The following is a 16233-nucleotide window of genomic DNA, read 5'->3' on the forward strand; positions in this document are numbered from 1 at the left end:
TTCCACGAACATTAAGGAGGAAGGTGATTTGAATGAAAGCTGTGTCTTCTGCGCGGCGTGCTCACACACTGTCCAATGCGCCATATGCAAACATCACAAAGCACATGCTTCTCCTTGCTGCCTGGCGGGCCAGATCTTATTACAGTTGAATGTTGTGTGCACAGCTCTGCGCCGAGGCCTTGTGACTCTCTTGCTATCAGCACAGGGCCAGACGGCACAGCAGCTGTTTTAATAGTTCCCCTTATGTCCCCCTTGATCCATACAGCTCACCTGGAGTGAATCGAGCCACTCGTCTTTTTTTATTTTCTGCCAGCCTGGGCATACTTTCTGCTGGGTTTGTTTGTTGTGTTGCTGCTTTTCCTTCCAGAAATGGGCTCCTCTCTTTACTGGCATCTGTCAGAGCAGTGTGTAGCCTCAGGTGTATTGGAGCATGACTGTCCCCCAGTCACCTCCTTGTCAGTGTGAGAACAAAGCAACAGCAGCTCAAATGCCAACGCTGGCCAGACTCAAACCAGAAGCACACCTACAAATCTCCCCAAAGCTCCGCCTTCCTCTTTGTCTCCTTCTCCACTCCTCTGCCTGTCTCTTCTTTTTTCCACTGTGTTGCTCCTCTGTTTCTGCCCCGCTGCCTCTCATAACCCTCACAAAATCTACCGTCTTAATGCTCCTTGCATGTATGTGGCTGCGCTCTTGCATGGCTTTGCCGCTCTGTGGTGTAGTATGTAATTACAGCTCGACTGTGAGCCCAGCCAAGGACTCCTCCAGTCCTTGAGTGAAAGGGGTCCCCGTGGGCGTCCCAGCTCCTTAAAGGAGGGGGTTTGTGCTCTGTGGCTGTGTAATCAGGCCCTTTCCTCTGGTTTCCATTTGTGCGAGCTGCTGTTTATTTGGTTCAGCGTGAGCTGGGAGCATCAGCCTCAAAGGATGAAGGGCAGAGAGGGGGAGGGAGGGGCTGCAGCTTTCCACACAGCCAGCCCCTGCCACCATTGTTTTGCATTCAAGTGGGTGAGAGCTTGCCAGGTACATATTTATGAGTTTTACATCCCCCTCCTCTCACTTCTCTGCGACTTAAGATTAAACTTTAACTATTGTTGTCACACAGTAAATTGTGTTTGCTGCTTCAGAAAAATATCATACCATTTCTGCCAGGACTGCTAATCTAAGCTGAGATTAAACGGAGTAAAGCATTGCCCCTGGGGTGCACAAGGACACAGGTGTTTCTCAAGGTGCAGATGACAAGGTTGGCGGTCCTTCCTGTCAAACTGTGTTAGCGAATCAATCTGTCATCCTCAAATCCCCAAAGTTTAAATCTCTATAGACACATTCCTGCTGACGTGGTGGGACGGAAATGAAAGATGATGTGCGCTCAGTGACTGCAAAAGGTTGTCACTTTGTTTTTTTTTTTTTATATGATTAGATGTAGGCAGGGGTGGCTGTACTTGAGTGAGAGCACATAACAATGGATAGAAATTGCTTTTCTGTGGTAATGCATCGCTCTCCAGCCTGAGAGTTGTGCGCCCGCCGTGAAAGATGGAAGAAAGTACATTGTTCACCTTAATGGTCTTCTCGCCACAGTCTGCAGCAACTCTCCCTTCTTTCTCGACATGCATGTGTTTTGCTGCGGCGTCGTCTGTCTGCCTTCCTTTGCTTTTAAGAAGAAACAGTCCCTGCTGCTGCTTCAACAGTTTGACAGCACTGTACCCCTCCCGCTTCTGCGTCAGATCTGTGTGCAGCTGGAGACTGACTCCATCAGATACTGTATTCTGTGGGTGTATGCATAAACGGATCTCTCGCACATATTCTTACACATTTTAGAGCCCCCTGTGGAAACTTTATCTCTGAACGCAGTGATTATCCATCATTGCGATGCAGTAACTCAGCGTTAAAGAGCCCCTGTATTTGCGGCGCATGTGTGTGTGTGTGTGTGTGTGTGTGTAAGCCCCAGCCCTCCACTTGAAGCCACAGCGTATTTTACTCTGTGTTTATGATCTGATTCACCGGTGGCTTTATGAGTCCGATGTGATTAACGGAGGAATTCCAGTCTTTCCTCCTGTGGGTCCTGGCCCATCCATAGGAGATAATTATAGCTGAGGCGGGCTGTAAATACGAGCCCAGCCAGGGGGTGTCCGACCAGGAAATGGGACATCATCAGACTTCACCTGGGAAGGAACATAAATCAGAGGCTGAGATAACAAAGATGTGTCGCAGACAACAGGATGCAGGCGCCCTGCAGCACTTCAGGAACACATCTGTTCAGGCTGCAGTCGTTTCAGAGATCAGCTGAAGAATAACAGTGTTTTTCTGCACTTAAGGTTCAGGTTGTTGGAAGTGAGGAGAGTAAAAACACTCAACTTCAGGTAGATTAGGGTTTTGGTTAGGGACGTCCCTAAACAGTTTTTTTGACTTCTGATCTGACCCATTTTTTTGTGATATGTTTTGCAGATACCAATCCGATACCATGCTGTTCTGATACCTGTCTCTGATAAATCCCATACTCCCATATTATGAATCATATTTGTTGTATTAAAGTGAGCCCTGTTGGTACCTCCTCGAGGAACACTCACTTTACGCTGCAAGATGCTGTTTTACTATCATTGCTTTTCAAAGTGAAGTAGTTCCAAACAGCAGACATATTTGCAACGTGGTTTGATTTACAGCAGCTGTAAAGCGTGACAGTGTTGTAAACACATGAAAATTGGATCAGTCCCAATCATGTGACGAAATCCAATGCTATCCAATATCCGAGCCATATCTGGTGCAGATACTGATCAGTGTATCAGATTGGGACATCCCTAGTTTTGGTCTGAGGTAAATGGGTAAATGGTAGTGGTGGGGAAAAAATGTAGTATCAGGATTTTTTGTTTAATGATTTCAAATTGTGATTTTTTTTTCTTCAAATTTAAGTTCTTCATTTTTGTCTTATTTCTAAAAGCTGGGTTGGAAAAAAGTTGAGATGTCAGATCCCCAGAATAAATCTTAAAGACTGACTAATGTGATGTTAATTTTTCGGGAAAATATGGCTCCACATATAGTCTGTAGACTTTAGGGTTGGTAGAAAAAATCGTTACACGGTATATTGGGAATTTTTGTTTGGCAATATCAAATTCTGGATTCGTTGTCAAGAAAAACTTTTTTTTTTTCAAATCGAATTCTTCATTTCAGTCTTTGTTTATAAACTGGATTGGAAAAAAATTTACCACATTTCTCCAGCAGAGGGCGAAATATTTCTCTCCGAGTCACGAGATGTGCATATGGGAAAATATGGCTCCTGATTTAGTCTGTAGACATTATTATTCAACTTTTTCACATAGTCTGGTTTTAAAAAGCAAATTGAAAATCGCAAAAAATTGTAAATATCGAAGAATAGACAATATCATTATTGTTCAACTTTTTACCTGGGCCAGTGTTAAATAACAAACTAACAATCACAAAAATCAAGAATATTGAAGGATCACAGTTTAAATGGAATCAGCACCCCAAAAATGGTAAAAGAATCGAATCAGGAGAAAAGCCTATCATCCCAGCCCTTATAAATGGGCCTCATAAGGATCTTTACAGGACAAGTCACCCTCTCAAACACATTAATACAGTCAACTCTGGAAACTTTCCTCTTCAGATGCCAAAAAATTGTTAGAAATCTTCATTTTTGGCTCCAAAAGCATCTTTAAATTCCTTTTATAGCCCACACCACCATCCAAACCCAAACCCAAAGCCATAAAAACATCGAGAAGCAGCAAATCTTCATCTGAAGGAAGCAAATGTTTGACTGATTGCTCCATAAATCACTGGAGGGGGGCTGATTATTCATCATTTTTTGTCAAAACTGTTTATTTTCTTTGGGCTAATTGTTCCAAGCTTGAAAGAACAACAGACGGGCTGAGCAGGAGCAGCTTATGTTGACACTTGAGTTAATCAAGAGGTCAACAAATTTATGTAAGAGTGAACCACAGGCGAGTTTTCAGAAAGTCTGTCTTTAATAATTGACCTCTTTAATTCCCAACTCCGCTCAGCTTCAGACTGGCGGGGGGAGGAAGGGAAATAATGACTGTTTTTTTTACACAGCCTGTGTGTGTGGGTTCTTGCTGTTTTGAGTGCTTACACCGGACTCCACATTGTTTCTCTTAATGGGAGCTCCAGGCACTCATTGAAGTATTAGGGAGTAAAAAGTAATTAAAATGACAATGGGCCTGGCTGTGTTGCTGTGTTGGTGTGTGTTGCCGGGTGGGTGTGTGGAGGGCAGAACGGCAGACGATGACTTGGCTCCAACTCGCTGCCCTTGTACTCATTCATTAGTGATGCATTGGTTCTCGCTCGGTCCTTCCATCTCATCAGAAACAGGACCCTGGTTTGCAGGGACAGGCCTGTATGGATGTGGCCATTATGTTAATAACTGCTGCTGCTTTTCCACCATGTAGAAACTCTTTGCTCTGATGTAGGCTTTATGGAGCAGGCTGTGGAACAAAGTAGGAGTGTATGGCTGGATGTATGTACTCCTCACAGGCTGAATTGACTCTTTTGGTTTCAGTGCATGTACTCGCTATCGACCCGAGTGTTTTGCTTCGCCTGGGACTCTTGTTAATCGTAATTAAATGTTTTTCCTCTCCCTTTCTTTGTCTCTTTCTTCCAGCCGGCCACGGACAGATGGTACAGATGGACTCCAGTAAGTCCGGCTTTGTGGGTTCACAAGTTGAGCTGCGCTGCATCTTCATCAACAGTAACCCTCCCGTGAAGATCTCCCAAGTCACCTGGCAGAAGCAAGTCAACGGCACCAAACAGAACGTCGCCATCGCCAACCCGGCTCTCGGCGTGTCCGTGCTGCCGCCGTTCAAGGAGCGGGTGAGCTTCAAGCAGGCGGCAGTGCGTCATCGCACGCCCTCGCTGGAGGATACCACGATCGTCTTCTCCAACCTGCAGCTGTCTGACGAAGCCGCTTACATCTGCGAGTACACCACGTTCCCCGCGGGGAACAGGGAGAACACGGTCAACCTCACGGTGTTCGGTAAGACTGCACTGCAAAAAAATGAAATCTTATCAAGTGTTTTTGTCTTAATTTAGGTAAAAGTTGTCTTTCAATTCTTGATATGAGCCACATTCAACCCACCCGTCCAGAAAAAAATGTCTTGTTTCAAGTTGTTTAGAGACAGAAATGAGGTCTGGATTACTTATAACAAATAAAAAAAATCTGCCAATTAAACAAGAAAAAAATAATAGAAAATTTGCTTATAACTAAAGAAATACCTAAATACAGTAAACTTTAATCTTGCGCCAATGGAAGATTTTTTTTTACCTGTTACAAACAATTCAGACCTCATATTAGTCTTTATAAAACTTGAAACTAGACTTTTTCTGGACAAAAAGTTGCTTTAAGTCTAAAAAGACATTTCTACTGAAAATAAGACAAAAACACTTGATAAGATTTCAGGTTTTTGCAGTCTCTGGACCAAAATTGTGACACGCACTCACTCACACACTCACAACTCACACTCACGATTCATCTTCCCTGTAGCGGCAGCTATACTTAAAGCAGATTATATAAATTAAAAGAACTCAAATCTACATTTCTGAAAAATCTGTGAGGTTAAAAAAATTACAAACTTTAAAGGCTTCGCTCTTTAAGAGCTGCATCAATATTTTCATCAAGCCGTTCCCTGCCTGTGGAAAACATGGATCCCCAAAACATCAACTATAAATGAGCTGAGAAAAAAAAACAAAAAACTCTGCTTTCAGATTTGTGGTTTCTCATTTTCCCCATGATCCGCTCGGTTTGTAAAATGTTTTCCCCAGCTCATAACTGAAGACTTAATCCTAAAGTTTGTTTCAGGAATTCCTTATTCACCAAGTGAAAGATTCAGTATTTATTTATTCATGGTAACAAAGTGATAGTGAAAACAGGAACTACCACAGCCTGATTCCTTTAAGTTTCCTCATCCTCGCTCCGTAATTGGTCATTTTCAAAGTATTCACATTTGTAACTCAAGTGGAAGTACAGATAATAGGGTTAAAAAAAATTTTTGTAGAAGTTGAAGTATCAACTTGAGCCTTTTACTTAAGTACTGGTTTCGAAACTACTTAAAGTAAAAGGCAAGGGGAGTTATTTATATAGCGCATTTCAGCAAGGCAATTCAAAGTGCTTTACAAAGAAAACATATTAGAAGAAATCAATTGAAGCTCAGTTAAAAGGAAGGTAATCAAAAAATAACAAGATATAAAATAAGATACAATAAAACTAAATAAAAAAAAATAAAAAAAAGAAAGATGGTTAGATGGTTAAAACAGATTTTAAGATATAAGCATAAAAGTGTAGGGGCAACATTTGCCATTAATGACAAAAGCTTAGGCTACGCTACAGGGGCCTAAGGTGCAGAGGGTAAAGGCCATGACAACTACAGTTTTGTCTAAATGTTAATTTTGAAAAATTTGGAGCAGCTGGTGTTTACCAATAGGGTTTTGCTAAACACAGGCTAGATCTCTTTAGACCAATCAAGGCTAGCCAAAATGTTTGATTACCTTATTTAGATGCTATCACAATATCTGCAATGTTTCCCCTATGATTAAATCGGGATAAATGTAAGACATGTTAATTTTATTTTTCCATGCAGTGCCAGACCAAAGCACAAGTCGTTTAAAGTTACTGTAGATAATTTTCTTGTTAGTTAATGGGTGCTATTTCCTGTTTTGTACCAGCAGAGTGCAGCACTGGGTCTTCTTCACGTTGACTAACTTTTGCGATTCGATTCAGTGATGATTTTTGGGGTGCTGGTTTGAATTAAATTGCGATTCTTAGATATCAACAGTTTTTGCGATTTTTAGTTTGCTTTGTTTACACCAGATCATGTGACAAAGTTAAATGATGATAATGTCTACAGACTGTATCAGTAGCCATATTTTCCCATACAATGTTTATCACATAAGTCAGAGAGAAACATTTTACCCTTTGCTGAAAAAGAATAGGAAACTTTTTTTTCCAATTCAGTTTATTAACAAAGACTGAAATGAAGAATTTGAATCTAAAAAAAAAAAAATTGACAAAGAATCCCGATTTTGATATTCCAGATATATCGATTTTTGATTTTTTTCTCCCACCCTTAGAGTTCACCTGGCTTTGGTTAAATAAATGTTCTAATGAGAAATTCCTGCCTTATTTTTTGTCTTTGTTTTTGTTTTGAATGAAAGGCTGGAATGTAAACAAGCCAAAATGAAAAAGGAGTAACGAGGCAATTTTCAAAACGTAGGAAGAAGAAAGTAAAGATATTTGTTTGAAAATGTAAAGAGTAGAAGTAAAAAGTCAGCCTCTCCGGTAAAGTATAAATACCTCAAATTTCTACTTAAGTAAAGTAACCAAGTAATTTTACTGTGTTTCTTGACACCTCTGGTCATTTTCAAGCTTCTTCATGTAACCGGTTAAGAAGAAACATCCTTGGACATGCTCCTGCTCGTCTGATGAGTTTCCTAGGAATGCACAATCCATCTCCTCAATTTCTTTTCGACTGCAGGCAGAAAAAGCGAATCAGATGACTCAGGGTCAAACGGACAAAGTCCTCTTAAGTGAAAGGCCACAAAAACCACTCAAAGCTTTCCCCCACATTACACCGCTACAGGCTCTGTCATAAACCAGTCCGAGTTCCTTTGAACACCTCAAACCAGATGCTCCGTCTCTGTGAAAAGCTGCAGCTCAGACCGCGTTGTTTACAGTGAAAGTCCCAGTCTGTGATTGGTGGACAGTGTACAGAGCTCTAATTCCTCAGAGGACATGTTCACGAGAAAATCATTTGGCTAAACTCTGAAAGGTGAAGACCGGGATGCCGCGTCCTTTAACACTGCTTTGTAAAATCGGAAAGTGCTGCAGAGAGCAGTCAATAAAAATGGCAGGTGAGGCGGGAATCAATGAGGCCACTTCAGAGTATGTAATTTGTTTGAATAATCTCATCTTCAGGGAGAAAGAGGAGCGCCTTGAGATGTAGTTTATCTTGGAAAGAGGCAGCTTTGAAAAGGTCTTGCGCTGCCTCTGATTAGAGACCTAATTAGAAATTAAGTGTTGGTGTGTTTTCCATTAAATCCCAGTAAAAGAAAAAACACTTGGCTTAAGTACTCCCTGTTGCCGGGGCTGCTTGTCAGCTCCCAGTCCCCATTTCATGTCACTGAGCCTCTCAGGTCTTTTTAGGCTTCTGCGGCTCAGTGAGCGGCAGAAACCTGGGTGCAGATAACCGAGCCGCAGCGCTCAAAGAGGCCTCTTCACGGCCTATCTCTCCTTCCCTCTCTGTGTTGTGCATTCGCTCCAGCTCAAGCCTTCCTTTTGATGTACCAAGAGTAGATTGCTAATTGGCAACTCACAAAGGATTCAAATTGGATGACTGTGCATTTGGGTAGGCGAGTGGGTCCTACATCTGTGAGAGCTTTGACAACCGCCTCAGCTTTGAGGAAGAGAAAGACGCAATACTTTGCCTGATTTGAGTTACAACCTTGTTTTCATCCCTCATCCCTTCAGTTTAATATACTTCAAAGCTGATTGTAGGTGAGGAAGACACATTTAGACATGGACGTAAGGAGGAAAGTAGAAAAAACAACAAATTAATCCTGTTTGATGAGCTTTAATGAGCTTTATTCACCGCTTTGATTGCTTTATTCTCTTTCATTCTCTCCGCAGCTCGGCCCATGACTCGTATGACCCTGACAACCCCCACCATCGTGGCAAGAGCTCAGAAACGCAAAATGACGGTCGCCACGTGCGTCTCAGCCAACGGGAAGCCCCCAAGTGTGATCAAATGGGACACCAGGTTGAAGGGAGAGGCAACTTTCCAGGAGACCCGCAACCAGAACGGGACGGTTACCGTACGGAGCAACTACGTGGTGGTGCCGAGCCGAGAGACCCACAGACAGAAGCTCACGTGCATCGTGACGTACCGCAACGAGAGGATCACGGACAGCGTGGTGCTCAACGTGCAGTGTAAAAAATGCTCTCTTTTCACTCCATTATCACTGTTTTTATCTAGTGGGAAATGTTTCACCTAGATCTCACGTCCTTGTGCTGCAAAGTATTTTCCTGCTGAAAGTGTAAACTGATCAGCACAGTTTACAGTCAACAGGGTCCTCTTGTAAACACGGCTCTGAAACTTTTCCATTTGGAGGAAGTCAAGAGGAAAAGAGCAAATGAGCAGCTGAATATGTACCAGACTCCCACTTTAAAATGTCAGAAATATATTTCTGCACAACTTTTTCCTGCATGAATCCAACTTTTTATACAAAAATTCAAACTAAACCTTATTTAGGTCTTATCTTTGCTAACAAAATGAAAAATTCTGAAAATTAATGACTCCTGCTTACCCACACTGCAAAAAAACAGAACTCTTATCAAGTGTTTTTGTCTTATTTTCAGTAGAAAATGTTTTTTTAGATTTAGTATGGCCACATTCACCTGACCAGCCCAGAAAAAATGTTGTTTATTTATTTATTTATTTTTTTCCTTTTTTATTTTTATTTTTATTTTTTTTTACATGCAATGACGACCTTGTTTTTGTCTTAAAAGAAATTAAAACAAGACATTTTTCTGGACTGATAGATATAAATAGGGGTGCACCAATCACAATTTTCTGGCCAATCAAAGATCTTTAAAAAGCCTGACCTGTCGATACCGATTTTTATTTTTATTTTTTATAACTGACAGCATATACCTTCAATGTTCCAATCTTATTTTCTTGAAAGTCATTGAACAATACCTGTGAAACAGTAAAATCTTTATGTTTTAACTTAAACAACCAATAAAGTGTCCTGAGTTTTAGGTCTCAGAGCAAAAAGCAGCAATGGCTGGCTGTCAGACCTTCCTGGAGGTTTATAAGACCAGTTTTATATGTAAGGATTGGCCAAACAAAATGAAATATTCTGAAAATTAACACCTCCACTGCAAGGAAAACGAACTCTTATCAAGTGGTTTTGTCCTATTTTCAGTAGAAAATATCCAGAAAAATGTCTTGTTTTGAGTTATTTAAAAACAAAAATGAGGTCCGAGTTTCTTGCAAGTGTAAAAAATCTGCCAATGGAACAAAAAGAAAAGTTAATTGTATAAAGACCTCATTCTAGTTTCAAGTTAAATTTCTGGAAAGTTTTTCTAATTCCATTGGCAGGTTTTCTTTTACTTGTTACGAGTGATTCAGACCTCATTTTTGTGTTTTAATAGCTTGAAACAAAGACTGTTTTCTGGACTGATAAGTTGAATGTGGCTCATATTGAGTGTAATAAGACAGTTTTTTTGACACGGAGACATGAAACACTCAGTGCTGTCTTGCAGGGAAGTAACAACAGTCAATTCTTCTATTCTCATCATGCAAACCAAAAACATATGAAGACCTCTCCGTTTCAAATGATAGTCTTAAACTGTTCAATCTGAGCGGTTACACCCCAAAAAAGCTAGTTTCTAGAAGAAGTCTACGTCTCTGGTGGATAACGATACGTTTGAAGCCTCCTTCTTCCTTTAATTACAAAATCACCCCATCAGTCCTAAAGGACAGACCTCCCAAACACGCCCCCCTCCTCACCCCGCTCTTCCTCATTCGCCGCCAACAGAAAAGTTTCTTGTATTAAGACGTTATTCTGGTTTTAAGCAAATTTTCTTGCAAATTTTTCTTATTCCATTGGCAGATTTTTTAACTTGTTACAAGCAAGTTAGAGCTCATTGAACAATACCTTTAAAACAATAAAATCTTTATATTTTAACTTAAACAACCAATAAAGTGTCCTATGTTTTAGGTCTCAGAGCAAAAAGCATAAATGGCTGCCTGTCAGACCTTCCCAGAGGTATATAAGATCAGTTAAATATGTAAGGATGGGCCAATGACCGATCCCCCAAAATTAAGGAAATCAGCATTGATTGATTGGTGCATGTCTAATAATAAGACAAGTTTTACTCAAAATAAGACAAAAACACTTGATAAGATTTCAGTTTTTTGCAGTGCAGCTTGATTTCCAGAGGCCGAGGAAGTAGCGCAGCTGAACCAGCTGAAAGCATCAAGGATGGATCATGTTGTGTTGGGGTGAGCTGACTGCAGCATTTCCTGTGTTTTTTTTGTTGCAGATGAACCTGAGGTGAAGATCGAAGGCTTTGATGGAAACTGGTACCTGAACCGTCAGAACGTCCAGCTGACCTGCAGGGCTGATGCTAACCCCCCTGTCACCATCTACCAGTGGAAACTGTGAGTCTGACTAAACCCTAACAAAAGCTCTTAAGGCTCTCCAGACCAGACAGCATGACTACGTGTTACTTTGAGACAGAAGGAAAGAGTTTTATGTGTGTATGTGTGTGTGAAGGGCTTACAAAGAAACAGGAGAGCTATCTTATGGAATGCATTCATAAAAATGGAGCAAACATTTGATTTAAAGCTCATATAAACAAAAGAAGGAGTCATATTCAGAGGTAAAAACACAGCAACTCCCTCCATCATCTCCAGATATGTGGCTCCGCTTGTTGTTTGTTTATAAAACGTGTAATGAAGATAAGACTCAGACCTGCGGCAGAGCACAATGGGCCTATTACTGCAGCAACACACACCCCTATCTGCCTGATACTCACAGATACACAGAGATAAATGCAAACAGACCACAGCTCGCTTTGCTTTGGGGCTTTTTGCTTTGAAGTGTGAGGACCTGCATACAGGTAAGAGGGGCAGGACAGAGCTGCTGTGCTCTCAGGAGAGAGGAGAAAGCAGACACACAGAAGAGGCAGCTAAAACTGAAAGCACTGGACTAAAAGTCCTGGATTAGACTGACATACCGCAGGGCTGACATCAGTGTTTCTGCCTCTGAGACTATCACTGCAAATACATGAGCAAGACGAGATACAAACATGTATTCAAGGCCTCGGGGAGTCACTAAATAACCGCAAGTTTGCTCTGCTTTGAGTAATGGCATGAAAGTTGGTCATGCAGAAATGACGCTGTTTGAATATATAAGCGCAGAGACATGGAGGGAAAACAACAACTCCATAGAAGAAATGTTTTGTGCAATTTGCCTTGATCAAACTTTTTACTGCGTTTCACCATCAGATACAAAAGAATCCCTTTTGAATATTAACAAACTTTTCCGAGCATATCACCGTTTAAAATGAAAGCATTATACGGTAAAATTGAGAGATAAATGTAGCAATTTGTCCTGTAATTGCTTGGTGAAGGATGAGTTGAGAAATATGTCATTGGACATGAGTGGAAGTGGATTAATAGACCATTGTGGTCTCATTGTATCTACTCCACAGGCCGCTGTTGGATTTTAATGAGGCATTGGGAGTCTTTTTTCCCCCTCTTTCCCGTTTGCATGGATTTCTCTCTCAGGGCAGAAACAGTGATACACAGAGAGCGGCAAAACAAGACGACAAGATGGAGAAGACTTGACCTGTTTGGGGTTTTCTCTTCGTAAGGGGGCAAAGAGAGATTTAGGCAGATAAGGAAGGATAAGGAGACAAAGAGAGGAGGAGGAGGAGGAGGAGGGTAAGGAGATGTGATCTGGAAAGACGAGGGCACTGTGCTGACAGATACGAGGGGACGGCCATCGCTGCACTGAAAATGAGATGCCAAATCTGTTGTGAAGGTTCCCCTGGGCTCCGCTGTGGAGGTCAGCACAAGGCTGTGACGGAACGATCCAGAACAGGCCGGCAGGATTGCGTCACACTGAAACACAAACACACAAGCACACATAAGAAGATATATGTATGTGTACGTTCAGTTTTGAATTCTGGGAGATAAAAGAAACATCACAAAGCTAAACGGAACCATCTGGATTCACTTTTAACCCTTTGTTTCCTGTGAGTTGATGAGTTTGCAGAAAGGTTCTAGAAAACTATTCTGTCAAGCTTCTCTGAAAACCGCTCATTTGTGTCTATTTTGGCGCCATTTGAAGACAAAGTGTTCTTGGCTTATCTCGTCAGGGGCCAACAGTTTTAGGATGAAACCCAAAAATATTGTTGTGTTTTGGCCTTGCGTTTACACAAAAACGACCTTTTAGCTGATGCAAACTTTTGAAGACGGCCCCCAAAGTGGATTTTTCTGAAACACTGCAGCCACTGTTGCCGTGTAAACAGTAAGCTGGAGTTTTCGGTAGAAATGCTGACGTCACACTGCCCACCAAGTAGGGCATGGTTCACTGTGGGAAAGCAAATAAGATCAGACTTTTCCGATCTGACCCGTACCAAACTGTACTGATCCATGCTGAACCGCTTAGACCGACAGAAATTCCCAATCCTGATCATGTTTCATGCAGATATGTTAAAAAGTAGTGCTTCTTCAGTTGCTTGACTGACAACAACCCATAGCACCAGTTTCAGGCACTAAAAACGACATAATAGATATCATCCTTGATGCTGAAGGTCTTGTTTGCTTTTGTAGATCATAAAGAAGTATAACTAGTAAATCTAGCCTGTTTCTTACTCCAAAAACCTCAAAGAAAATTAGCATGATGCTACAGCCTTTGTTTGTCGAAGTAGGTTAGTATGAAATAAGACTGAAGGAGCAGAATCTCCAAAGAGAGACACACACATGCCCTGATTGAACTTCCTTGTTTGTTTCTCAGATGCCTTTTTAGGGCTCTATTTAGCCTATACACTCATCATGGAGTCTGTTTTAACTGGGTATAGTAGTTTGCAGTGGGCAGAAAGAGCAGAAAGTGAGAGACGTTTTTGATTATCATCACAAATGTTACTTATATCCAAAGATTTGAAGGATTTTTTTCCCTCACAAACTCTGAAAGCATCTGCAGCTACTCGCAGGGATGAAATTCAATAAATAGAACAGCAGTGTTATTGTATGAAGATCACCTCAAAGCCCTTTCTTATTAAAGCTTATAGCTCTATTATTCATCTCCATTGTGTAAATGTTATTGTATTGTTTGTGTCAGTGAAAAGCCTCCTGTTGGGTTTAACTCAAAGATAACTCAACGCTCTTTTTTAATCATATCTGTGTCGTCTCAGCCCGTGGGAGCTGGTGTTTTTTTTTTGTTTGTTTTTTTTGTTTTTTTTGTTTGTTTTTTTTTATCATAAGCAGTCGCTGAGTATTGCTAATGTTGTCATTTGCTCATCAAAGACAGATGCCCGATGAACATTTGATGACAGAAACCATCCTTTATTGCTACTTAACAGACTTTGAAGTCAAGAAGATCCATCTCAGTTTCCTTTTCTTAACAATTCTCACCACTGGGTCTAATCAGCTGCCTGTTTCATGTGAGGTCTCGTATTTTTAGACCTGATTAGAAATGCAGGAGGGAAACATTTTGGCCTTTAAGCTCACACAGTATGTTTTCTCTGCCTCCTCCACACCATCATGCAGCTTATAGTGAATCAGGAAGCAGCTTTGATGTGTTGTATTCTTGAGTCCCCTCACCCAACCCTCTACACACCCACATCTGCACACACACGCACACACACATGCAAGAGTCGGCCAGCCAGGCACCAAAGAATCTGCATCACTCTCAAGCTGTTTGTTAGTCTTTCATTTCACTGGCCCTCAGGCTCCCTACACACACACACACACACACACTCACACACACATGCACACACTCTGATGTCTCATACAAATGCAGACATGGCGGCAGGATCTGTGGTGAATCGCAGTTTGCCAGCCTTTCATTCTGCAGCAAATCAATTGGGCTTTGCAGAACTCAGCATTAGATGGCGGCTCACGAGGTAACCGATTATTGAATCGTGACATACAGTATGGACGCCTGTTTGCGGCTCCATCACCAGAGTGGCGTCTGAGGAGCAGCTCCTTATATTGCTTTTGTTCTGAACTCTGGACACGTTGACGCTGAGACAAACATGCAGCTTTCAAACTGACTTGACCTGAAAAATGTGTCCAATAAGACACAATAAACCCATCCGCTGCTCCTAAGCGACATTTTATGATCGATTAATTAACAAATTGCTCGTCACTGAGTCTTTGAAGAGCCTGTTTAGTGCAGCTCAAGTGCTTGATATGTGGCCGTTGTAAGCATGAGGCCTAATTCTGTTGCCTCTCCGTAATGTCATTAAGTCTTTCTCTCTGTGTGATAAATGAAGCATTACATTGTTTTTAAATGTTCTCGCACTGAGAGCGAAGGAAGAGAGTCTGTGAAGCTCTTTGTTGTTTAAAGAAACCAAAACTGTCGCCTCAGTCACAGCAGAGAGCGTTTTGGTGTAATCAGTCAGGTTTGTGGCTCGACTTGGATCCATTTACAGCGGCTGATGGAGCCGATCGAGGAGACAGGAAACGACTAATTGTCATGAAACGGGATACTTCTTTCAGCCTCCAGATAACACAAGATTTTTCAGTTTGCTCGTGATCCGTGACCTTAAAGTGTGCTGACCTGATCAAAGGACACAAGCAGGTCTGAACGCAGCCGAGATAGCAGAGCATGAAGACAAACACCTCAGGCAGGAGAATCAGGCGGGGCTCGCATCGACAGCCCGGCGTTTGGTGGATTCTGTATTTATCGCTTGATCAGCTGCCTCTCTCGACAGCTCCCCTGAGTTTTGAGTTCAGCCATGTGAACGGCGCCGTAGTCGAGGGGAGAAACCACCTCTCAGTCGGCCCCTCCTCCGTGTCAGTGTTTTGTATTCCACATGCCAAAAAGGGCCGGTGTCCTCGGGCAGCAGCTATGTCTCACCTGTTCGGGCCTGCCGGGATTCCCTGTCCTCATAATTTTGTTTGGACTTGATGGATGATGGCTGAAATACAGTGCTGTCAAATATTCCTGGTATTTATCTCACCCCAACACACACACACACACACACATATTCACACACACATGCAGGTTTGTTTGGCACCAGAGACTGTATTTTTCTTGCAGTTTAAATCACTTCCCTGCTTCTGGAAGAGGAGCGTTTAAGGGCTGCAACTAACGGTTATTTTAGTAATCGATTACTCTGACGATCATATTTACGATTAATCGATGAATTGAAAAAAAATAGGATGCGAATGCATAATAGTAAAACATGCGTTGTTGTTTTATTTGATGACTATTTGCTTAAAGATATATACAATGAAACTACATATTTGAGCATGGTTTAAGCTGACCAGATGCTACATTTATAAAGTATTGCAAATTATATGAATGTATTGTCACTTCAAGAATCAACAGTATGGACAAAATAATAGAAGATATTTTTTTTTCATCAGATTAAGAACTTAATGGGCCAAAAAGGCAAATAAAGAAAAACGTGTCCTCAGTCTTTTCACCTGCAGGTCAAACAGTACACCCCCTCTGCCCTACCACTATCTGTAGCAG

At 41.6% G+C, this 16233-nt stretch overlaps 1 protein-coding gene across 1 annotated transcript in view; it reads left to right on the forward strand.

Annotated features, from left to right (window-relative positions):
* Positions 1 to 16233, forward strand: part of nectin1b (nectin cell adhesion molecule 1b) — a 107516-nt gene that overhangs the window by 66762 nt on the left and 24521 nt on the right. Inside the window, exons 2-4 of the mRNA XM_074679053.1 lie at positions 4625 to 4996; positions 8642 to 8941; positions 11063 to 11180. Coding sequence (XP_074535154.1) covers positions 4625 to 4996; positions 8642 to 8941; positions 11063 to 11180 — 790 coding nt within the window. The remainder of the gene's footprint in view (positions 1 to 4624; positions 4997 to 8641; positions 8942 to 11062; positions 11181 to 16233) is intronic.

This window comes from Halichoeres trimaculatus, unplaced genomic scaffold, assembly GCF_033239565.1.
Source record: "Halichoeres trimaculatus isolate MK-OKI-2021-1 unplaced genomic scaffold, fHalTri1.1 fHalTri1_scaffold_9, whole genome shotgun sequence".
Lineage (NCBI taxonomy): Eukaryota > Metazoa > Chordata > Actinopteri > Labriformes > Labridae > Halichoeres > Halichoeres trimaculatus.